We start from the raw sequence: 26,127 nt of genomic DNA on the forward strand, positions 1-26,127 counted from the left end.
ATGTTGATGACATCCCTAAAGCCAAAGCTGAGACGAAGAAGGAGAAATCAAAAGATCAACATGAAGAAACCCTTTGGGCTATCCTCAAGAAAATGGACAAACTTAGTGAGCAATTTCATTCACGAGATCGAATTGTTATGAACAAAATCACTGCTTTGGAGAAAGTCCAAAAGTCAAACTTTGTTCCAAAAGGGAAGCCTTGTCCAAGAAAGAAAGGTGAGGAAGACAAACCTAGCTCATCTCAAGTCCCAAATACCTTAGCCCCAACCAATATAGTGGACCAGGATTCATCCTCTGAAGATGAGGCTAGTGAGAGTGATGAGAGTGATGATGATGAAACAAATGAGCAAACTAACCTTGTATTATCCGATATATTCAACATTTTACTTGGAGGTTCATACACCCATTTTCCCATCAATGAGGTCATAACCAAAGACGAGAAAGAGAAGCCTATCCTAAACACTAACGAGCGTAGTGGAAGATTCAAGGTGGTCAATATTCCTAAAGAGACAATAATAAAGACCTTGCAAACTCCAAAGAGCCTGACAAAGAAGATACTTCTCCCAAGCAAAATCTTCCCAAAAAGGTCCCCTCTAAAGAGCCTCCCAAAGAGAAAGCCCTTTCGAGGAATCTTCGAAAAAAGATTCCCAAAATAGAGATGAACAAAAAAAGGTCCTCAAAAGGGAGAAAGCACCAAAAGGAAAGAAAAAGGGAAACATGTTGGGCTTAACATTGACATGGATGTTTCTATTGGAAAGATGACCATATTTGTCCCTCTAAAGGAGATTGCTAAACTTCCTGAGCAAGGACATCAAATTAAGAAGTCCCTGGGTTTTGAAGAGGAAGAATTGCCTGAAGACTTGCAACACATTCACATTCCCGATAATAACCCTGGATACGAACCTTTCATGCTCACTTTGGCTGTAAATGACCTTTACCTCCATAATTGTATGCTCGACTCAAGGGCTTCTGCAAACATTATGCCGCTAACTGTTATGAAGCAATTGGGTCTTAGCATCACCCAACCATACAAGAAAGTGTGTGGATTTAACTCCAAACCTATGGAAGTGGAGGGTCTCATTAAAGATCTTAAGGTTTCTCTAGCTAGGAATCCCGACATATCTCTCCTCATGGACATTGTTGTCATCGATATTCCTGATGTATGGGGGATGTTGCTATCTAGGAAATGGGGAGCCACTGTTGGGGGCCATGTTCAAATGGATCTATCATATGCTACCATCCCTCAATCTGATGGGACCCCTTTCATCCTTCATAGAGAACCTACCTACCTATCTCATGTGATTGAGCCCGGTCCCTACTATGAAGCACATAACACCGAGAAGCCCTCCCCCATTCTCCCTTCACAAGAGGTTTGTATCCTTAAAAGACCAAATCACAAGCTAGGCAAGAAGTGGAAACCAAAGAAAGAATACAAAGTTGGGGACTTGGTCTTGGTGGACAAGGAGTTCGTTCCCGTCAAGATTCATGGGAAAGTTGGAGATGACTATTACTACATTGCCAAACTCAACGACGAACTTTGGCCTCAACTAGTCAAAATAAGTCGTATCACTCCTTTCCTTGATTCTTGATGTTGTATTATATGCATGTTAGAGTAGGATGCATTGCATAATGATTTCTGCATTAGAACTAACTGCATATGATGTTTCTCATGATAGATTAGATTGCATATAAACAAATAAATAAAAATAATAATATATATGATTTGCATATTTTATTAGTTTATGGGCTAACATTAAGCATGGGTGATCATTAGACACCGTGAAAAACATGTTATCTCATGGCTTTGATCTTTGACATGTGCAGATAACAGGTCTATGGTGACCAAGAGATTGTTGGAGTTCTCGTGACCTCCCGTTCGAGCAGCCTCGACCACTTCTACGAGAGATCACGTCCCAGTTGGAGCCAGATGTTACCCACCACCTTGTGGGTGATATCCCCAGGAGAAATTTTTCTCCATGATGAGCCTCAATAAGCAACCCCTTGATGCCTCTTACTAGCTCGTTGTGCCATTTCTCTGCCACTTGAGCCAACCATGTGGTCCCTCACCCACATGTAATGATCATATGTTCGAAGGTGAGCCTCCCAAATCTAAAGGTATGTCTTGTCATTTGGTAATTGAGTATTTTGTTTAATTATCATGGATACTTCTGGGTACGGATTGATGGGGGGATTTGGCGGAATGAGTGGGCTTAGTTTGTGCTCTTGTCCCCTTGATCTCTTTTGGGTTGTTACCCTTCGATCTTAGTCCCATGGGATCTCCTTTATTGACCATTTGGTTCTAGGGTGGTACTACTTGGGAAACCCCAATTTTGGGTGTGGTCTCGCTCCTTTATACACACAGATCACTCCCTTTCCACTCACTATACCCCCATTCATCTTTTCTCCCACCTAGGTCCACATTCCCATTCTGGGTCCACATAGGGCTAGCCTCCCTATCCCCTTGCCCCACCTTGGATCAGGCCTAGAACGATGCCCCAGAGGTTGAAGAAACTAAAAAAAGAAGAAAAGCATAGGTGGCCACATTTAACAGGTAACTGTACCACAAAATGCAAAAGATGGTCTGGACAAAAAAATAATTAGCACGTGCTAAAAAGCCGACACATGAGCTCTACCCATACATGGCCATCACCCTAGTTCCATAGGCCCTAGATGAGCCTCCTCTATCATTCAGGAACCCATGATTGTCCCAAGCCCTGGAGGGTAATGAACCGCACTACCACAAAAGGGATAATCAATGTTATATTATACACATCATACTCTTGTCCTTTGAGCCCGAGCAGTTAACTAAAGAGAAATCCATAGAAGGCAAAAGACATAAAAAAGCATGGAAAAATCAAGGTCGAGGCACCTCATGTACCACAACTGCTCCCCCTATACATTATATACCCAAGTGTGGGATTCCCCTTATCTAGCGACCCCTATGCCCGATTATGTGGCCCAAGGTTGCTCCTCTCATTCCCTATTCCATCTCACCTATTTGTCACTTGCCACCCCCATTAGAAGGATGTACCTTGGACATACTATCCCCTCCAAGGGTTGAAACCACCTAATGAGGTAGATGGCTAACCCCCTTTGGAGTTTGGAGACACTAGCACATGCCAAAGCCCACTACGGAAGGGCATGCCATTATGAAGTGCAAACTTTGTTATCCATGATTTGAACTTTGTAAGCTCCTTTACATGATTATTTTAATGACTGATTGTACTAGAAGCCTAGGGGACACATTGGATCTTATGCAAGATTGCAGGTGGCTTCCATTTGGGCTTGTCTTCCCTATATGGGATCCTGACCCCCAGAGGCCCACATTGGCACAAGTAGGGTGTGCATAGAGAGCCATGGGCCTCCACAACAATAGACAGCACTCCACGGATCTTCATGGATGTTCAGAGACTAATAGCGACCCACTTTTGCAACGATGGTGACATGATTGGTACACTATGCCTAGCAGGCTCCCACAGGAGCCCCACACTCTTGACAGGTGTCCCAGCACTTGTATGATGTCATGGCAGTATTCATTCCACCACCTGGACCATTGTAGAGGATTTACAGACATCTTCAATTCATATGGAGACCCATGGGGTCATTGATGTGCCCTCAGACCCACTAAGAGTACCACAGGTCTACCACTTGGACAACATGGGGCCACCCCCTTGTCCATCATATTCCAAGGAATTTATTGCTCCAATGGAATTTTAGGATGTTATTGAGCCTTTGGACGGCCTTACGACATGCATACATCAATATTTGGCCCCTTGTGAGGCTTGTTTTTACATTATGAGCTAGTATAGTGGGCTTGTCACCATTAGGAGTTATTATTTGCACATTATTTTATCTTTAGGGGCCCATAGGCTAATTCGAACTCCCTAGGCGCCTATATATTGATGTTAGATACATTCATTTGTATCATCACTTGACTTGGGATCTCTCTACTCATAGAGAATTTTCGCACTTTTTCCTTGGAGGATATTTTTGGATATGGATGAATTTCGATGCATGGATTTGGGCAATTTCTCTTATCTTGGAGCTTTGTTATGCAAAAGAATTGCTGGTTGGATATACTCTATAACGTTGTAAGTGTTTTTTATTGTTGCTATTCTTGTTGTTGCATACTGTTAAAATTAGGGCTAGTTGTTGCATTATCATAATGTGGAAGTGAGCAATGTTTTAGTTATTAAATGTATGGGCCAACATTATATGAATGAAATGTCCTAGAGATTATTTATCTCGAGAATCTTGCATCATTTGCTTTAAAGTATAAATGCTTGAAGGTCGCTTTTCTTTTCTCACTATCTATATTGGATGAAGTTTACTTTCTAGGCCTCCTTGATCAAGAGTTTAAGTTCTTACTCATCACCATCCTTGACTCCATATCCCCAAGTGAATTAGGCACTGGTTCCATAAAAAGGGCGATCAAATTAACCTTCTCTTCACCATTTTTCCCCTTTTTCCTGAGTCTAGCCCCAGTGGATCACCTAGGGCATCAATTTCCCGGTAGTTAGCCCAAGGAAAATTTCGATCTTCTCTAGGCTACTACGCTAGTGGGTGCCCTATCTCTCCTCCAAATTTGTGGCCATTCTGACGGTGGAATCTCCAAGAATCCCAAGCCCTAGCTCTCAAACCGAATTTTGCCTAGGTATCCCCAAGGCTAGACCTTATTAGGATCAATTCAACCTTTTGAAGTGAATATTCTTGTTTGGTCCTTTCCCCTCACCTTGTCCAGGATAGGAATATCATTGGTTGCTACTTTCCATCCCCGAACCTGGGCTTGGTCCACTTGGCCCTCTGTGGTCCCACTTCTCAATAAAGGTTATTTGTCAAAGACCACTTGGGAATCAAAGTTTCCAAGAATTATAGGGATTGATAAACTCCTTTATAAGCCTATTCTTTCTCCCTCAAACCCTCCAATCCTCACCCCTTACCCCTGGTGGACCAAGTCCCTTGCTTAAAGAGCAAGCAAGTTCCATTTTTCACTCCATCCTTGGGAAAGGTTTTTCAAGGTCATTTCTCACCTATCCATTGACATCTATTTTATAAAGTGATCCCTACACTACCGGGACTCCTATCGGTGAAAGTCCATAAAGAGCAAAGAGACTTAGCTGTGGTGACAGTGGGCTAAGCGTCCACTGTTGCCCTTCGCCTAGCAGTTGCCCTCTTAGGAACCCCCTTTAGGTCCCCTGCTGGTTTGAGTGGTAACATCCAGCATATAAATGTATTTGTTATATCATCAAATTAATTCATGGATGCATGAAATTCAGATTTTTTTCCTCCTGGAGACATGCAGTAGTGAGCTTGGCACTTTTCTCTTTGAGGGCAAGTATCATGGAGTTCAATGCTCAATGTGGCCTAAAACTAGAGCTTCACAGGGATCTATTTGTGTCTAAAACAGCAGAATGCAAGGTGCTTTCTGTCAGAATATAATTATACCCAACATTAACAACAAATTCAGCGCTCTTCTCTTGCATGACAACATGAGATCTAGCACCTCACAGGACTGTTTTTAGCGCCTCTTTTTCATCCATGAATTCACAAAAAGGGGGCACTACTTTTGTCTTAATGTAGAATGTGCTTAAGTTGAGAAAAGGCCACCACTCTTTTCTTGGAAAGTGTCTGTTGCTGATTTTGAAAGAAGTCACTGGTTTTTTCTTGGAAACATATGCCGCTGTTAATGAAGAGGGGCACTGATTCTTTCTTTATTTAGCCTATAGTTAAGATTAGTAAAGAAGGAAATTTGTTATTTTTGGAAAATACTCTAGTTTGGGATATTTGATGCGTTGCAACCGAGCTTAAAAAAGAGTTCATCATCAGCCATTAGATCCTTTTGGAACTGGCACATCCTATTAGTACATCCTCCTGTACGAATCCTCAAAAGGCGGTGTTTTAGCCCTCCCTGGTGAGAATAAGTGTCTTCTTTATCTGTTTGTCTTCCGTGACTATATAGAGGTGTTTTAACAGATAGCCAATGGATGTGTGCACTGTTCAATCATGAACAAAAACACTTGAAAATTTACAAAAAAATATTTTATTCCCAATACTACAACACGAGCTTAAGTGCAAAATCTTTGGTGAAAAGATCTTAATTGAAGATCTATGACATTATAGAGACACCCCACTTGAATCAGAAAACGACTGATCCTAATGCAAGCAGGGCCTTGACACTGTCCCTAGACTTCCTTGCATTGGCAATTTTTCAAGGGATAGATTTAGGAGACAATGGTATGTACTATGGATAGAGGCCTGCACCTGGTGGATGTATCCCAAGAGTAGGTACATGCACCCTGGCTACACAATCTTCAGTCTATCCAGGAATGTGAGTTGTAATCCCACAAACTGCCCAAGATATGGAACCCTTTGAGAAAAAGTTTACCCATAGTTCTTAGGAGGAGACAATGCTACTTCTTATAAAATAGAAGTACATTTTAAACTTGTTATTACATCCAATTCATTTCCAGTGCCTCTAAACTTCCAATTTAGCTCTCTAGAAATTACCTAGCAAACCTGCCATGGTTCGTTGAGCACCAACAAACAGATAAGTTGAATGAGATCACTGCTCCAAAAACATTGCAGATGCTAAAAGCTCTTTTGAGACCATTCACAAGGAATGCAGGTTCTTGATTATGTCTACTCCAAATCTAATGTGGTACATCTCCACTACTAGCCCTTAAAATGTAGTTTGTTTCTAAAACTAACCCATACATGCAAATCTCTCTAACTTGAAGGCCTCCTCTCTCCTATGAGTGTACATGTCCAAGGTCACTAATGAGAGCTCCCCTTAGCTCCTTGATTTTTCCCTGCAGAAATCTTTGAAGAATCGTCTCTAGCTTTCTATATGCATCTTTTGTAGAAAAGACATAGATGTCCAGCTGCTACAATTTGGTTGATAAAATTACCCACTAATTGGAAGATCCCAATTAACCCACTTTTGGAGCTTACATTCAAACCCATTAAATATGCATCTAGATTGTTCACATTCAACATCCGTCTACATTGCTTAGTTGGCCATACATCCACTCCCTGTGATAGACACATGTAATCAATAACCTCTCCTAGTTGGATCAATTTCCATGTCCCTGTATGCCAACCTAAAGAATCCTCTTAACTAATAATAATCACCTCTCCATTCTTTTTTCTCACCAACACGCACCTTTGTTACCTCAACAAAGGTGGTAATGCATTGCAGGCTTAGGATTGAATCATCTCTGAGGTGAACATTACAGAGGCTTTTGCCTCCTAGAATTGTAATATCCCTAATCCATCCCTATAAGCATGTTGCTTGCAGTTAGTATCCAAGTGCACCAACAACAAAAGCATAAAGGTATAGCGCCAAAGGCCATCCTTGCCTCTTGGATAGTTTAGATATAAGGTCATTTAAGCAAGGCAAATTTTAAATTAACAGTGATCTAAGTCATTCCTAACGAAAATATTGTTCTGGATTCCAGATCAAGAATTATGGAGGGTTTCAAATGTAGGTTCAGCAGCAACTATAAACATCTAATGAGGTTTATCCAATGGTATTAAAAATCGTAGAAAACTCCCCAAAGCAGAAGATACAAATAACGAGTCAAGCAATTAGCAAAGGGCAAAACTACACTAACCGAAAAAGGTGGAGAACAAGTATGAGATCTTGGAGGCAATGAAGACAAATGAAAATGTAAAAGAAAGTTACAAGTATCAAAAGGAGATCTGGCAAATGAAAACAATTATTCGGGATAAAATGGAGAAACGGGGGCATACAAAAAGGACACAATCAAGAGAACATAAATCAGCTAATTAAGACTTCAGAAGAAATGGACATGAGAAAGAAAGGGGAGAGAACAATCAAAAGGCAGCACATAGGGAGCTTGGAAAGAGGATCAAGAAACTTAGAAAGTGGAAACATGGAATTACAGCAGAAGTTAATCATATAGATGTAAAAGAAGAATGGAGAAGAGAAAGAAAGGGAGGAGAACAATCAAAAGGCAGGATATAGTGGGGTTGGAAAGAGGATCAAGAAACTTAGAAAGTGGAAACATGGAATTACAGCGGAAGTTAATCATATAGAAGTAAAAGAGGAAGACACAAGCAAGCAAGTAATAAAGCTGAAATAGAGAAAAATGAAAAAGATTTATCAAGGAGACAAATATTTAGGCAAAGAATTTGGGATTATGACAAAGAGCCACTCAAGCTCAGACCTAGAAAAGGAAAAACTAAAAGACACAACCAAGTAAGGATACTGTCAGTCAATTTAATTGATTAAATTCTGCTACATTAAATATCAAACCAGGAACATATGCTTATGAAGTGCTTACAACATTTGTGCAGGACTTATTTCTGATTAATTTCTGGATGAGTAAATGCAATACTGATTTCCTAATGAACTTCTACAGGAATGAACTTAACTTTTAAAATAGAACTAATGAACTGCTAGAGGAATGAATTTAACATTTAAAACAAAAATTGAGTCTGTTAAACTATTGCATAATCCCATTACATTCTTTCAGTCATTGAATGAAATGAAGATTTCTATAATAAACGAGGTAATCTTATTTGATAACAAACTGTGCACTAGTATCCCTGCAGTTTCTGAAAAGCAATATTCATCAAATGTTATAGAAAATAAATGACTGGAAATGAAATCACACTGATTACATAAATAAAAACTAATTAAAATTAAAAGTTCAACATATACCATACACAGGGGACCCTCCTAGATTGGATTATCCGTCAAAAGATGTTACAGATCTACACTGAAGATCAGCACGCACAACACAAAAATGGAAAGTCAGCAGTATTTCTATTTCTGCTCAAAATCACATTGCATCCTTGTTCTATCAAAGATCCGATAAGAACCCGTAGGCTGTGTCTTTTTTTCAGATCCATATCCTACAGATTCTAAAACCAAATAAACAAAAACAGCGTATGTGGAATCTACAGATTTGATCTATCTCGATCCTAGCCTAATGAGCTGTTAAATAATCCACATATAGAGAATTTCATGATAGATATGCATGAAATTATCTTATACGATTTGCTGACTCGATGAGAATTGATTCAGCGCTGTTGTACTTCAGGATACTCTGCTACCGTGCCTTTTTGCTGACCCGCAGTTTGACTTGGCTTTCTTGTTGGCTCTGTTGACTCTGGATCTCGGCCGATATGTCTATAACAATCTCCTAGAGATTTGGAACCACCTCCAAGTGATGGTTTTCCTCCTGAATGTGCGCAACCATTCAAAATAATGAATCTGCTACAGGAATAAGTAGTTGCTACAAAATCTGTGATTCTTGTAGTGACTAGTTAACAAAATGACTTTCAATCTAAAAGCAAAATAAAAGGTGAAAATATGTAAAAATAGACAAACATACCTCAGATATATCTTTGGTATACATATCGTGTAGATAGTGAAATCTTATGGTAAAAGAGGTGATAAATCATAATAAGGTGCAAATAGTACAGAGCATGGTTTTAGAAAAGATATATATGAATGGAAGTGACAAAGAGAGTTAAAAATAGGACCCAGCAGATACACTCCCCCATAGCTATGAAGCAAAAAGCCCTTGCATCTAGTCTTATGTGAGGAAGGGAAATAGAGAGAGGAAACCTGATAATAGAGGGGAAAGATCTAATAAATTCAAGACAACAGAGGGAACTAAAGAAACTTATGAGGAAGTTCAAACTCTCAAGCAAGCATATAGAATGAAAATCATGTCTTGTAATTCCAGGGGACTGTTGCCACCTAAATCCACATCTGGGATTATTGTGGAGAAAGTCTCTAACTCCACTTGGTGTGGCCTTGGAGGCAAGTTGCAAGTTGGGGCTGTCACCCAATTCCCAACTCCTCCATCTAGGCTTCGTCCTAGCGAAGCCAAGGGGGGTAGTCCCTATAGAATAATGTTAATTTTAGGTATGTTCCATGCTAGAGCAATTTATTTCAATTTTCTCAGTTAGCCGTTTCCCAGTCAATTCTAGCCGTTGTCAGTCTAGCCGTTTCCCAGTCAATTCTAGCTGTTGTCAGTATAGCCGTTACCTGGTCTAGAATGTTCTGCTATCTATTAATATGCAAGACGAGATCTGTTCATTCAACTTGTCCTGACGATGAACCACACTAGTTGATTCGAAATGCGTCGACAAATGAAACATCATGTGATTTACGCCAAAAGAATCTCTCTTAAACAAGATAGACCATCACATGTGCTTCAAAATAAAGAATGATTTTGCAAGTACATAAGCATATCATTCATGACAAAACATATATAAGAGTGCCAAACCAATGAATGAAATACTTGAGCAATGTAAAGATATGATCAATAAAGAGACCAGTGCCAATAATCCAAATAGATGCTTGCAAGAAAAGTAAAGTACTTGGAAATGAAAAGAATTGAAAGCAAAGTACTTGAAAAGGATAGCTTTGAAATAAAAGATGCTTGAAACAAAATGCTTCGAAATGAGAATTACAAGCAAACTTGTAAAACAAAAGAAAATGATATCTCAATCAAGTACACAATGCAAATGTAAAGTGTGATGAATTGCCTCTTGGTTGATTTTAGAATTAGTTAGGTTGTCTCTTGAGTTAATGTAAATTAGAGAGAGATTGCACCTAATCTAATGTGAAACTTTTCCTCCAAGCCTTTATCCTAGCAAAGATAAGGATAGCTGCAAGGAGATCCAACGTGGGGAAGCTTTGCTTCAATGAGTACCCACCTGATTTCACAAGTCATCCCACTCGCAAGTAGATCCAACATTGGGTTTCCCCAACCTGATTTAGCAAGTCGAGTGTTTACTGTCTCCAAACTTGGAAAAAGAAATGGTTTGAACTATACAACCAGTTAAGTTGGAGGTTAATTTCTCTAAATGGCAAAAACAAAACTTAGATATAATGGAACTAGCAAGTTAAAAGACTAAGATAAATAAAGATTGCATGAATAAAAGGAAATGAAAAGATTACAATTGCCAAATTTGTGATACAAATGGCTTGCACAAGTAGATGATGCCTTGAAAACAGAATAAGAGCAACTAATGAGCAATTTATAAAGTTACAATACAGAAAGCTATGAACAATAGTTAATTGCAAGGAAAAAAGGATGCTCAAATGGATGAAATAAAAAAAAAAGGTGAAATTAGTCCATAAGACTCATTCAAGTAATTTGCATGTGAAATTTAGAGACCATGAACCATGTTGCATGAAATAAAAAGTGAATGAAAGTGAAAGCAACAAAAACAAATCATCCAACCATTCAAGCAAGATACCTTCCCCAAAAGGAGAAGAGTGGGATGCCAAGGGGAAAAAGTGCCCAAGCTCCCAAGAGAAAATGTTATCTTTATTAAGTAAGGATCCCCTTATATGATGAGGAGGATATGGAGGTGGAGTAAGGGTCACAACAAAATCCTATATAAGGATACAATGTCTTCTCCAAGTAGTTAATGAGTTACAATGAGTGAAATACAACTAGCAACCTTCTCTTGGGAGAGACTCAATGAAATTAGAAAAAGAATTACAACTAAGAACCAATTGCATGGCAATATTGGATAGTTCCAAGAAATCAATGTCTCCAATGGAAAAAGTGATTGAAAACTCCTTGAGAAGGATTACAAATCTGTCCTAAAAGGACAGGACTTTTACCCTCCAAATCTGCCCAAAGGGGGGCTTTGAAATCTGCCCCAAAAATACAAAATATCAGTCCCAAAAATGAGACTAACCAACAGTCTGCAAGGAAATTCGGTCTCATGGATGGACAAATTCTGTCCAATAAGGCTGCAATGAAAGTCGGTTTCCAGAAGCCAATTTGGAGATGCTTTGAGAACAATTCCCAAGACTGTCAACAACCCTCTTTTCTGCTATTTATAGCTGCCCTAAAGTGAGCTTGAAATCTACCCAATGAGCAGCCTCAACCTCTGCCAATAAAACAATGACAAAAGAAAAATGAATTAGTTAACATGAATGATCTAATGCATGAGACAATGAGAAGCTAGAATGATCTAAGAGGTCCTAGGGAAAGATGGAACTAAATTTCAAATGAACTAGAAAATATTTTAGGCTTTGATCAAAAGGAACAAGCAAGCTTGCTTCCTTTGGATCAAGAAATAACAATTGTTGAAACAATGGTCCAATTTTGAGTCTAATACTCTAATTTTCAATAGTAAACCCAAACAGGTAACCAAAGATTGTTTAAAAATTTGATTAATGGAAGAGAACCCAATAGGGGCTAGTGGAGCCCTCTCAAAAATCCCTCTAAGATCACAATGTAGCAGCCCCTTGGAAGTGGTTCGAATGAATACTCTTAGTCTTCTTTTATGTTAGAGACAACCTGCAAATACACATCAAAACCCCTCCACACACTTGTTAGCGATAGCTGGCAACTTGACAAGAGAAAATAATCAATGTAAGCTATTCACAAGTACTCACTGTTGACCATGCAAATGTCAACGGTTCCAAGAAGCAGAGTACACAGCAGTGGATAAAAAAATTTAAGTCATCATCATCATTGTAATCCCAAATTCTGCAATTTTATTGTAAAAATCATTCTAGTATGACTATGAAGCCATGTAAAAACACCTAGGTAAGCCTATGATTCTTAACAAAGGGTTTCACTCTAGGGAGTTTTTTAACCTCCCTAATTATTTTTGTTTCTAAACAAGAATAATTAACAGAATTTTTCTCCCAAGCATCCCCCAAAGCTAGGTGGGATCCTCTGGTAAGATCCTAGGTGAGTCCTAGCATTATCAAGTCAATGTATTTGATCATACAAGATCATGTGTCTTGTGTCACAGAATTTGGTTGAGTCTAAAGAGGTCATCTCTATTGTAAATTTCCCCTTCTATGGGTGATTATTGTATTATCTTGATATAAAAGTGTTATCTAGGAATATTTTGGTGAATGGTTACTCATAGTTAGACACCATTGCCAAAATATTTTTTAAACCCAATTAGAGGGTGGAAAATATGTGTAATGCCCTATTGAGTCTTTTATTTAAATTTTCTAGCAAAAAAAATAAATTAGCCAAAAATTATCAAAAAAAAATAAGAGAAAAAATTAATTTCTCTCCAAGTGGAAAAATTATCAAAAAAATTATTGAGGGCCCATGTCAAAAGGAAAAATTCAAGTCAAAATTAAAAGGCCTCATTTCCAAGGCAAAATGACCCAGTTTAAAAATTCGTTGGACCAAAAAGACTATTTTCTAGCAAATCGAATTTCTTGACCATGTGGTTAATTATTTTGCACAAGTTACGACAATTCTATTTTTTGAAGATTCTCCACAGGGCTTATTGCACCTATTTTATCACAAGTCTAAGGAAGCAGTTGTTCGAATTTTTTCAAAGTTCAGAATCATGAGCCAACCAGTTCCTATGTCATTATAAACCCAACTTCCACAAATTGTAATGTAAAGGATGCTAGTACGACCGTTTAATTATGTAACAATCTAGGTAAGTCTATGATTTTGGCGATGAATTTTATCCCAGGAGGTTTTTCGTCTCATCGCATTATGTGTGTTACTAAACACGGATAATCGACAGGGTTTTTCCCTTCGGCTTAAACCCCAAAGCTAGGGTAGAATTTATCGACAAAGTCTTAGGTGAGTCCTAGTGTTCTTAGTAGAGTCTATTGTAAAAGTGATTTGGGAATAATTTAAGCTATTTGGCTAAAATATATTATTACATATCACTAGGTTTACTAGATCATATTGTGTTACAGAATTGTGTAAAATTATGAAGGACTATAACAGATGGGTATTCCCCCTTTGAGGGTTGAATTTGTAATTATCTGATGTAAAAATATTTTAGTACATGGTCCCTCATAATCAGACACCATGGCTAAAGAATTTGAAGGTGGAAAATATAATTAATCCCCTCAAGTGTCAATTAATTAATTTTTCTGGCAAAAGAAAATTAAATCCTAAGTCAGAAAATTAATTAATTTAGAGTCAAAAAATTAATTCTAGAGAAATTAATTTCTCCAAGTGGAAGATGACCAAAAAAATCGTGGGTCAAAAAAAATTAATTTTTGAAAGTCCCTCACCAAGGCAAAAATGGATTTTCTAAGAAAAATTAAGCCCTTGGACCTTGCTGGTTAAGTCAAAGTCAAATTTTTGAGGAAATTAGTTCAAAATAATTATTTTTGAACTAACAAAAAATGGGTTTTATAATAAATTCGAAAATTCCTCGAAAATAACTATTTTCAACTCCAAAGATCAAAAGTTGATGAAGTATTTATCAACGGTCGAGATTATTTTGACAGGGATCAAACCAACTAGTCATTATTTTCCACTTGGAGGGATTTCTCTATACATAGAAGGCATTTTGCTTCTATTCAACATCTTTGGCTGATGCAAACTTTGTAAAGCTGGTGTGAAGCCATTGTTCTGTTGGGAACGTTTGAAATTCATAATAAAAGACTTTGGGGTACAGTGCATGATGTCTTTGTCTCATTGATCTGTGGTATGTGTTGGGTATGTGCTTTCCTATATTGGGCTTAAATTTTTTATCAGCTTGTTTATTCATTAGATGGTGATAAAAACATTATTTTGGTAGATTTTGGGTCTATCTTAGGTGATCTAATTCGCCATATGTCTAACAATATTTCTTGAAGAAAATATATAGAGTTTTCAAGTTCCCAGGGCCTTAGGCTCCTAGTTCACAGATTGTGGGCACAAGCTGACCTTGTTTGGACTTCGGGAAATTTATGTGATTTTCTTACTTTGCTAAGATTGTTGTTAAATATCTATCTTTCAAAATACATCAAGCCATTGTCATTATTATAAAAATTATTCTTCCAAAAATCTTTTAAGCATTGTATATTTGTATATAACTAGTAAATATATTTTGTAAAATAATTTTTTGTAGAATATTTTTTCTAACCCTTGTTTTGCATCTATTTGGGGTTTGGGGTTTTATTTTAAATTTTTGTATATATTGGGCTTTTGGGTATTTTTATTTTTTGTGCATGTGAGATCCAAGCTATTTGAAGAAGATTTGTTGGGGTTTGAGCTAGATCTAGGCCCTTGAGGGTAAGATCTAGTCGCCAAATTTTTTGTAGGGCCAGCATCAAGGGATTTGCAGTGATTTGGGTAAATATTGGTGATCTGAAGCAAAAACAAGTTTGGTAAGGGTTTTGAAAATTTCTTTTGGGCCTTTAGGCTCAATGTTTCCTTCCTAGGCTTGGTTGCATGCCCTTTTGGGCCTCCCTCTCCCCTCAACTCCTTTTCCCTGCCTCCACTAGCGTCTTTTAGCCCTCAGACTGCCCTCTATTGCCCCTTCTCTCCCTCCTCCTGCCTTCGGCCTACCCTAATCCCCTCTTTGTCCTCCTCTTCTACCCTTCTTCCCTCTCGGTTGCTTCCTCTTCCTAAGTCGTAGCGTCATTTGAGGCCTAGCGTGCCCCTTTGTGGGATTTTCCTTTGACCGCAAGCCCATTAGGGCCTTTTCCTCCTTGTCGTGGGCCCTTAGCAACCCTCTTTATTATATGCACAGTTGTCTCCACTGCTTGAACCCAAAAGATATCGCTCAATTTGGAATCGTTCAACATGGTCCTAGCCATGTCTTCCATTGTTCTATTCTTTCTTGCAGCAATTCCATTTTCCTATGGTATCTTAACAACCATGAATTGTCTTTTTATTCCTTGTTCTTCACAAAAGTGTTGGAATTATTTAGATGTGAATTCTCCTCCATTATCTGATCTTAAACACTTGATCTAAAATCAGTTTTGTTTTTAACCATCTCTTTGTAAATTCTAAAGCATTCAAATGCTTTTGACTTTTTCTTCACAAAACTTACTGTCGTCATTCTGGTGTAATCATCGATAAAAAGCAAGTAGTAATGTTCACCTTACAATCCTTTGGTTCTCATCAATCCGCATAGGTCGGTGTACCAACTCTAACAGTTTTTAAGTAGAGTGTTCCTTGGTCCTAATCTCAACCCTTGTTTGTTTTCCATGATTGTGGTGCTTACACATGGTGCTAGTCGATTTTGAAATTTCTGACATCTCTCTTATTGCTTTCTTTTTACTGATTTTTACTCCATTATCAAAGTTCATATGACCCATTCTCCTGTGCCAAAGCCAACTTTCAAGCTCCTTTACCAAGAAACAACCTTCCTTTCCAATTTCATCCAAGTTTATATATCATTTGGGGTCCTTGCGATAGTCGCCACTAATCTACCTGATTTATCCCTTCTTATTTCGCATTTCTTTGAGTTAAACAAAAGTGTGTGTACTTGTTCACACGTTTGACTCACACTCAACAGGTTATGGTTCATATTTTTAATGAGAAAAACGTCTTCTGCCATGGCATTCTTGCTTCTAAACTTGATTGTACCCTCTCGTAAAACCTCATCTGAACCGTCATTTCCAAAGTAAACCATTCCATCCTTTTCCTTTTCCAAAGATACAAATTTGTCTTATCCCCTATCATATGTGGTGAATAGCCACTATCGACATACCGTACAATTTTCTTGCTTTGGGCTCACAAAGCAATCGCACAACTTTCATCCTTATTTTGCCAAACTTTAGAAGGTTCTTTTAAAGAAGTGATCAACCTACAATCTTTTGCTATATGTCCAAAATTGTTGCACTTGTAGCACTCTACTTCATCACTTAATGATCCAAACCTATTATAATTTTGGTCGTAACCTTCTTGAGGTTTTCTAGGATAAGCATTTCTAGAGTAACTTCCATTGTTGCTTCTATTCCTAGCATAATCTTTACAATCCACAACTTTGTGCCCAAACTTATTGCAACAATAACACACAACGAGGAAGATAATTTGATGCTTGAGAGTAGGAGATCTTTTATGTGGTGCAGTGTCCTAGAGACCTTCCTCTTGAGGTTTCTTTATTGCAGGTTGTTGATTTCGCATCTTCTGACCTTTAACCTTCTCTTTGTGGGCGTGCCTTCCTCCTTGATAGAGTCCTTGATGATATCTACATAAGTCTTCTGTTTGGCTTCTTTTTCTATCGTTGTGGAGCTTCAACCATTAATGAAGGTAGACTTGTATCCTAATCCTGATTTGTCATAGCATGACCTTTGACTGCTAATAATTTCATCCAACACTTTGGTGTTGTTTACAAAATTTCGTTGGATATTCATCTTTTGTGCATCTTTTCGTAGAGATACTATCTTTGCTTCCAAACTCTCCTTTGTCTTGGTGCTTTCTACCAAGTCCCTTTTGAGTGTTTCTTCAATTTCCCTGGCCTCCTCTAGCGACACTTTTAGATTGATGATAATCTTCTTTGATTCTTCAATCTTCCTGTTGAGACATTTAGCATGTTTCTTTAGTTCACTCAACTCGGTTTCCAAAGCCTTGATGCTCTCCCTTTCTATCATTAGATATTTTAAAGAGTTGAAAAGTTCTCTTTCAAGGTCTACCTCGCCTTCTTCTTCGTCTTCTTCAAGATATTCCTTTTGATTGTCCCTTGCCATAAATAACACCCTTCTTGTGTCATTGTCGCCATCGTTGTCACTATCACTTTCTTCATCCGATGAGGAGTTGTCTTCTTTTAAGTAGGGGATTTTCTTCAAGACTTTCTTTTTACCTTTTTTATGGTATCTTTTCTGATTTTTCTTTACCTTCTTAAGAGCTTCTTCTTCGTTATCATTATCCGAACACTTTGCATAAGGACACTTTGAAGAAAAATGAGTAGTTTCACCACAATTGAAACACTGCAAGGGGAGCTTACTTTTGTATTTGTTGGTTCCTCTCTTCAACTTCCTTACAAAATTGGCTATTTCTTCATCTAAAATCTCACTATAGATGCAAATGGTGCTTGGATTTGATTGTTGCTTGTTTCTCCCTGTCTTCTTGGATGTTGTAAAGGTTGCCTCCCTTTTGGATGGGTTCTCCTATTATGTTCTCATTTTGTAGGTTGTAAGTATTCCATGTAGTACATCCCACTGACATTTTCCAAGTCTGATCTTTCTTCTAGCACTGAAAGTTAGCGTCAAATCTCATTAGAATTGATCCCAGTACCTTTCGAACAATTACCTTGTTTTCTATTGGTTCTCCCAATCCTTGCATGGCATTTACTACTTCATCAACCCAGAGAAAATAGGTTGCAATATTTTCATCTTCATTCATTCTTAGTTGCTCAAATTGTCCTCTGAAAGTCTGAAGCTTGACCTCCTTTACCCTTTTGTCCCCTTCATATATGTTTTGGAGCTTATCCCAAACTTTTTTTGCAGATGTGCAATGCATTACTTTAACATACACTGACTCCGTTAGACCATTAAAAATAGCATTCCTAGCTTTAGCATTACTTTCATAAAGCTTCTTACCAGCATAATTTGTTGGAGGAGCCAAGGATTCTTTGTATCCAGTAATTATAGAGTGTCAGACATCAAATCCCTGTGCTTGCACATATGCTTTCATCCTTCCACTCCAAAGCGCATAGTTTTGTCCATCAAATAGTGAAATTTTGTTCTTCGTGCAATTCATGATCTCCCTTCCAATGGTTAGACTGCTTTTGAAGGAAACTTGCTCTGATACCAATTGTTGGAAATACTGAGAGGGGGGTGAATCCGTAGTTCGGTTACAATTAGTTAATTATTAACTTTCCGAGCATCAACATTAAATGAAACATAAATCATCAACACATCACAAGAGTAGTACACAAGAAATTTTTTGGTGGAAACATTTCCAAGAGAAAAACCACTGAACGTTTTTCTAAATTTTTAGGTGTACAATGTTTCTCAGCTCCAAGTGAAAGTGAAGCTCCAACTTCCTAGTACTCAAGAAAAGCATTCAATTTATTAGGAAGCTCCTACTCCTGAAAGGATTCTCTTACACCCTAGTTTTACCAACTCCAACTGGAGCACCCATCATGTAGTATAGCTCATACATGCCTTACACACATGTTGAAGCATAATCCTATTTTATTGGTTGATGAGGGGGCACCCCCTTTCTTCATGGAGTTTGTTGAGCATTAAACAAATTCCACACGTGTTGTTCATAGACTTGATGATTGTTTCATGGATCCACTTGCTTGGCACTTGACTATAAGAGGAGGTCCATCATTTGAGGTTTGACATAATTCCCACCCTATTTTGAGGAAACACCCACCTTGAAGAGGTAATTTCCGCTCATGTCTATGCTCATGGAAGAAGTCTTGGAAGAGTATTTATCGCACACTCTTCTATTCCATTGATGAGAACATCCACCTTTGGAGTTTTTATTACACACTTATTCATTGCTTGTTGATAGGGCTTCTCACCTTAGAGAGCCACACATGCCACCTCATGAGGATTTTACTTGTTCTTTGCATCATTGAAGGACATCTCACCTTACATAGCTACATTTCCACATTTTAGAAGATCTAGAGGTTTCAAACCCTAGATTAGAGGTTTCAAACCCTAGATCTAGGGTTTCATTTCACATTTTGAGTACACTTGGAGGCTTTTGGAGGCTAGAGTCCCAATGTGGAAAAAGTCGAAGTAGGGATTAAATCGGCAAGGGTCTAGAAATTGAAAAAGTCGTTAAAGTTGGGAGGGTTTTGAAAAAGTCAGCAAAATTAAAAAAAATACAAAAATATTCATTTAAAAAAAAGTTGTTAAAGAAACTACCACACTCACGATTTTTTGGAAAAACTCTCGATTTCATCCAGACTTTTTCGATAAAATCCCGATTTTTTCAAAAAAAATTAAAAAGTCGTAAGAAACTACCTCACTCACGATTTTTTGGAAAAACTCCTTATTTAATCCCGACATTTTCGATTGGGAAAAAATCGCCAAAAAATAGGACTTTGCCAATTTTTTCGCGACTTTATCGCGATATTTTCCACACTGCTATTTACTGACTTGTAGCAAAAGATAGTTTGCTGGTTTTTCTTATCATCTAAAGGTTTTCCTCATATCTGAAGGTTCCTTTCTCACATCTAGAGCTTCCCAAGCCCTGATAACATGTAGAAAAAAATTTGCATAGGTAGTACACTCAATTTCAAGTCTTTGCATAGGTTTCATACCCACAGCGCAAGATGTGTTATCTGATATATATTTTAAACATGCATTCAACTCAAAGCATAGGACTGCTCTACTCTTTAAACATTATCAATTAATAAAAGAATTAAATGCAAGCACGCACACACATTTATACACTTTTTACATAGTTATTTTTGGTCCAATGGCCCTAGAAAAACCCACAAAGGGAAAACCAATCTTCAAGGAGTATTTTAACTACTCTTAAGGAAAAATGTACAGCAGAGAGAAAATGTATTGTCCCAAACTAGGAAGAATAGTGATATGCAAAGCAAATAATAAATACAACACCAGAAAAGCAAAGACCAAAAATGATAACCAACAGAGCCATTTTATTAAGATATGGGAGCAATAGTGCAATAGTGTGGAAGAAGTGCACCTAAGCTTGCCTCAATGGCAAGTGTGACAAAGCCCGAGTGATAAAATGACAAGCCCAAATGGTAGGATCAGCTGCTACAATGATGCCCTGCACTACCCCAGTAAAACTGCATTGTCTGCTGGAAAGATGCTACTAGAAACCCTACCTCCAGTGCTCAGAAAATTCCACCAAATTAATCCCAATCTCCTCAAATAAAACCCACCAAAACCCAAGAAGGGTTTGGCCTGGTTTTGACACCAGAAATTCGGCCCCCAAGTACCACGTCCTCCTCCAACTGCTGGAAAATACGACATGCCTACAACTCCAGTAAAATCCCTCCCAAATCACTCCAAAGATGCTGAGATACACTCCCCCAAGGTTCTCCTTATTTCTCCCAGCAAACTCTTGCCCCATAACTTGACGCACAAACTCCCACATGTGCCCAATGAGAGACTACCGCGCTGGCCTTGGGTGTTACAATTCGTACTACCCTCAAGCAGCCATCTCCTGCTCCCAAACGCCTCCCAAAGGCTAGTATTCCACCAAAGCTCCTTTATCAAAATTCTCCCGGCAATTACACTCTAGAAGACCCCTGAAACAACTCCCACATATTCCCTTCCTGCGTCCTCCTGAAATATGCACTAGCTAGGTAAATGGCTAAATGTTAAGCTCTGAATCCCCTCCAACTCTCCTCCAAAATGGTAGGATAGGACCTCCCTAGGGTGGCACTCGTAGTCCATCGAAGAAAGCATGAGTTATCCATTTGGAAAACTCGATGCTAAACTTCAAGTGACCCAACTAAGCAGCTCGAGCAACTAGAGTGAGTTTGATAGGAAAAAGATACCAAATGAGGCTAAGCCTCTCCTATTTATAATTCGTGGGCTTTCTTTCCCTTAGGTGGGCCACTCCATCTAGCCTCTTGACTTCCCTCCTTGGCTATTCGAACTTTTACCTTAGGCAAGTGTGTGTTTCTCCATGTGGGTAGCCCCCATGCTCCATTAACAAAACATTGTGGCCCCCTTTTCCCTCCTATGTCTTTTTCCCAAAATTTTGTGGGTCCGATGGCCTCCAAAAATCTCAAAATTGTGGAAAATGATCATGTGAAAAATTGATTTAGGAAGGGACATTACAGTCCTCCCCACCCAAATGTTTCTTGTCCCCAAGCAACTTCAGCATTGGATGCTCAAGTATGTATTCACTATGAAAATTTCTAAATCTACACATCAGAAATCCTACTGCAATCACTGGTTTATCATCTCCTACTTGTTATTACATTCAACAAGTTATTTAATTTTAAACAGTGATGAAAAACACTACTGTAGATTACACTGACATACAGGTTATAAACTGAAAATATATGAGACAAACACACAAGGGACACGATTATTTTTGGACAACACATCCCCGGAAAACCCAATGCGGGAAAACCAGTGCAACAGATAGAGGATTTGTATTATTAAGCAAGCAGAATCTGAGTACAACAGGTTGCCTCTCACACCAGTTAACCTTTCAGAGAAATCTCGGCAGCAAGAAATACATATGAGGGTTTACCTCGTTCTCCAAGTCACAATTGATCCACTGAGTGCCCTGACTCCAGCAAGCACTATGAAATCCCAGCGCAATCCCTGCTTGGTGGTGGGCTCCAGTATTGCAACAATGATGCTGCAACTCCTGGAACTCCCTTCTTTACTTTTATCAACCCGGTAGTTCGTAACAAACTTGGAAGCGACGATGTTGTATGCACAAGTACTAGCTCTTACTGCAGGCTATCACTTGATCAGCTGGCACAAATTCGCTAGGAGCTTAAGCCAACTTCTATGAGTTCTTAGATGAAGCTTTTAACTGTGATGGACGAAAGCTAACTCAAAAGAGGCTAATCTACTTGCAGAAAGAAGCGGAAAGCTAAAAGGAAATGTAAACCCTAATTTTACCGACTAACCCTACTGGTGCAAGAAAAGAGATGAAAGCAGTGGAAATGGATGCCATTGACTCTTGAAAAGGTAAAATGCATGTGACTAAGCTACCTCTGAAGGAAAATCTGGAAAAAACATCTTTTTGCATTTTTGAGTAATTTTGCAGAATTATTGTGCATGTGCTTTAACTGTTTTTGACTGTGCAGAGGTTGATTGGCGACAGGAAATGGAGTAGGCGCTTGCAGGAGGTCGGGAAGGTGAGAAGAGGGCCTAAGGGGTCCTTAGCACCCTTCCAGAGAGTTCCACAGTGATCAGATCTCGAAAAACCACTCACGTGAACTTCTACAAGATGTTCTACAGGAAGATCTGAAAGAGGATTTTGGAGGGGTTGATGGTGGAAAACGATGGGAAAGTGGAAATGGAGGATAGATGAGGATGTGAAGGAGTCTAGGACCTGGTGAATGAAGCTAAGGAGTGATTAAGGTGGTTGGATTCGTTCAAGGATGGAAGGAGCGATGTTGCACAAGAATGTAGAAATTAGGGCAAATAGGGAAAGTGTGACAAATGAAGGGAAGGAATCTGGAATTAGGGGTTGGAGCAGGTTGTATGGTGGAGGAAGGGTAGGTGGGAATGTATCACAGGTGCTCTGCACACTATTTTCCAAAACTGATCGAACAAAGACTAGAAAAACCATAGATCTATCTACTTTGACCTAATCTGACCTAAAAACAAGAAACATGATGAACAGAAGTTTATAGACAGGAAATCATGCAAGATAACTATGGAAACTAAGCAAGAACAAATCTAAACATGCAAGTACAACTGGTATCAACTTTTCCAACTCAAAATCTAGCACTAGCAGTGGCATTGGAAGGCAAAAACAATGCTTTTGTGGCAGCAAATATGCCTTGGTCTCAGCTCATGGTCCCAAGGAGGGAGAGATGAGATCAAGGATTGCTTGATGGCCTTTTTGTGGATCTTTTCTGTTACCAAACTATCAAATCAACCTAAAGCATGAAAAACTATCTCAATCATAAAAACAACCTAAGTAACAAAGCAAGATTTTAACCTAAATAACAGAAATTATTCTATGAATGCAACAAAGACACATAAAAGTACACAAAGGAGGTATTGGCACTTGAGTTGGGCCCAACCCCAAGAGCTACAACCTCCTAAGAAAGATAAAAGCTGGTGCAAAGCTGGATCCATCTTTATTGATCAAGAAATAATAGTTACATCCCAAAAACTATCTACAAGAAAAAGCTCGAAAATGTGTTGATACAGGGCTGCACTAGAGTGCGAAAATAGACTTTAAAAAATGACTAAAATCTAACTAACATCTGCCTAACATCTCTGAGGCCCTAAGCCTTCTTATTTATACAAATTGAGGACTCCAACAGTCCTCCTAAACTTTAGGAACTCAGCTGCCAAAACTTGCAGTTAACAGCAACTTTACTAGCCCTGCTTGGCTGCCCTTGTGATCATCAATGTGGTGGCCCTTGAAACCCGAGCTGCTGGTGGAGAATTCGAGGTAAGGGCTCATAAATGAAGGGGACACCTTCCTACAAATCTTCTCCCTTGTTTTTCCACGAATTTGGCTACCAAGTGCTCATTAAACCTTTGATTTTGTCTCAAAATTGACCAAAACTCTGCATAAAGCACACATTAGACTTTTTGGCATAATGACTAACCCAATTCACTCTATTAGCATAAATATAATCAAAAACATGCAATAAACTAATAAGAATGGTGGATTAAGTCAAATTAGAAGGCTAAATGAGCCCATATAATTACCTATTTTTGGGGCTCATCATCACCCCCTACTGAAAGTGTTGCTCATCCTCTGAGCAACTAATCTATCTCTTCATCTTTGATGGCCCTGGTGGCCTCCCTATCATCCCAAGCTTCTGATGTGGTCTACTCATGTGTGCCATAAAATTTTGCCTTCTTGTCCATGTCCTTCCACTGCTCCTATTCTGCTTGTTTGAATTCTTGTGCTTTTCCTGGCCTTTAAATACATGGAGGCCTGCCTTTTTCTTTTTCCTTTTTGTTTTGTAGGTGTGCTTAATGCAGCAAGCACAGCTGCTACTTCCCTTGCCAACATTGCAGGGGATTTCTCTTTCTGTTGTTCTTTTCCTTCACTTCCTATAGAAATCTCTATGCCCCCTGTTTCTGCTTGTGTCCCTGATATCTCAGGGTGTGTCTCTTCTTCCTTTTTTCCTCTTCTTTTGTCTTCTCTGCCTCTGTTAGCTTTGCTTCCTCAAGCTCTGTTTTGGTTTTCTTCTCATCTTGTTTAGTTTCTGCCTTCTCTGCTTTAGTCTTTTTCTTTTCTATTCTGGGTCTTCCTTCTCATCTTCTATTTTGATTTCCTCCTCTGTTTCAAGTTCTTCTTTCTCCATTTTGGTCTTTTCCTCTTTTTCTATTTCCTCCTCATCTTCCTCTGCCATATTTCCTCATGTGTAGTGACTGCTGCAAATGTTCAGGTGAGGAGGGAGGAAACAAACTTTCAAAACAGGAAATGGAGAAATGGCTGAGGTTTGTCTTTCGGGAATCAGGAATATCTCATGTTCTTCTTTTTCACAACATCAATTTGCAATTTTTTTCTTCAAACTGTTTCCAACTTGAATTTGCTTCTCGGTTTTTTAGAAAAATCAATACTTTTGATAGAACAGAGAATATTTATAACACAGTGTTTTTTCTTCAGAGAGTGGACAGTCTTGCAAATTTGGTTTTTCACAGGTTGGCTTCTATGGTTGCATCCCTTTTTTCAGAAGAATGTGAGAAAGAAAAAGGCAGATTTTGGATGCAGAGCAGAAAAACGGAGAGACTGTGTAGAACTCAGAGAAGGAAAAAAACACAGGCAGACTTTTAAGCTTCACTTTCCTTTCTTTCAACCCAATACTGTGTTTTTAATCCTCCACCTTATATAAATATATCATATGCAGAGTAGTTTCCCGAGCCTACCTCTTTTCAAGCTCGAATTTTGACAAAAATCTCAAATTTTCTGGCTGCAGAACTGCTCTCTGCCCTTCCTGTAGAAATCTTCATGTAGACAATGTTCCTGTAGAATGAAATTGTGCTTCCTGTAGAGCCCGATAGGCGGGAGATTTTCAAAAAAACAGGCAGAAATCTGGCGGAGGATGACTGGTTAGCTGCTCTGGAAGTGGTAGATGCGTACTCCAGTCGAGAACGTCGTGAAGGCACAATGAACAAAGAGTGGTGAATGCGTTAACTGAGCTGTCTTTTAACTGCTGGCGTGATTCGTGGTGAGGAGATGAGGTGGCCGGATGTACGTTGGCCCCATGCAGACTGCAGTACTGTTATGAAACTGTATGTTGCTTGCCCGTAACCACTTCCATCAATTACGTTGGAGTTTAAACAGCCACCACTATCTGTTTTCAGTTTTCTTCCCAAGATGGCTGAGCACTCGTGCCGATTGCACCCACTAAGCGTTGTTTGAACTGGACAAGGCATTGTCTGAACTGGATGAGGGTGGCCAGTTAGCTAGCCACCAATCTTGTTTAATCACAACCATCTCACTGTCCATTTGTTGTCAGGTGTTGTGGCCTTTCCTTCTGCTGCATGCCTTCGTTTCTGTGGATGCATGCTGGTCTGGTTGCTGATACATGGCTATTTTTCTTGTGCAAGTATCCTCTGGCTGGATCTAAGCTGCAGGAGTCTGCTTCCATCTTCAGATTTGCACCCTCATGCCACTGATGCTGGATTTTTGTAGGACAGCAAATTGTTTCGTCCATAGCTCACAAACGATAGACTAGATTCATCTGAAACTTTCTGAGCATGTTTCTATCATCATTATGCACCTCCCATAGCAAAATTGTGGTCAAAGGATGCATAGATTTCGAGAAAAACTGAAAATGGCTGAAGGTCGTAGAGTTCAATTTCTC

General features: G+C 38.9%; 1 protein-coding gene across 5 annotated transcripts in view; it reads right to left on the bottom strand.

Annotated features, from left to right (window-relative positions):
* Positions 1-26,127, bottom strand: part of LOC149262346 (adenylyl-sulfate kinase 3-like) — a 237,744-nt gene that overhangs the window by 171,970 nt on the left and 39,647 nt on the right. For 4 of the 5 annotated variants that reach the window (XM_089424116.1, XM_089424100.1, XM_089424093.1 and 1 more), the window contains one exon: positions 9,087-9,209. The exons of the other annotated variant lie outside the window; for it this stretch is intronic. In XM_089424116.1, coding sequence (XP_089280242.1) covers positions 9,087-9,209 — 123 coding nt within the window. The remainder of the gene's footprint in view (positions 1-9,086; positions 9,210-26,127) is intronic. 5 annotated transcript variants of the gene reach the window in all.

The sequence above is a fragment of the Pinus tabuliformis genome, chromosome 6 (assembly GCF_031772625.1).
Source record: "Pinus tabuliformis cultivar Carrire ecotype Pingquan chromosome 6, CPIR1, whole genome shotgun sequence".
In the NCBI taxonomy this organism is placed as follows: domain Eukaryota; kingdom Viridiplantae; phylum Streptophyta; class Pinopsida; order Pinales; family Pinaceae; genus Pinus; species Pinus tabuliformis.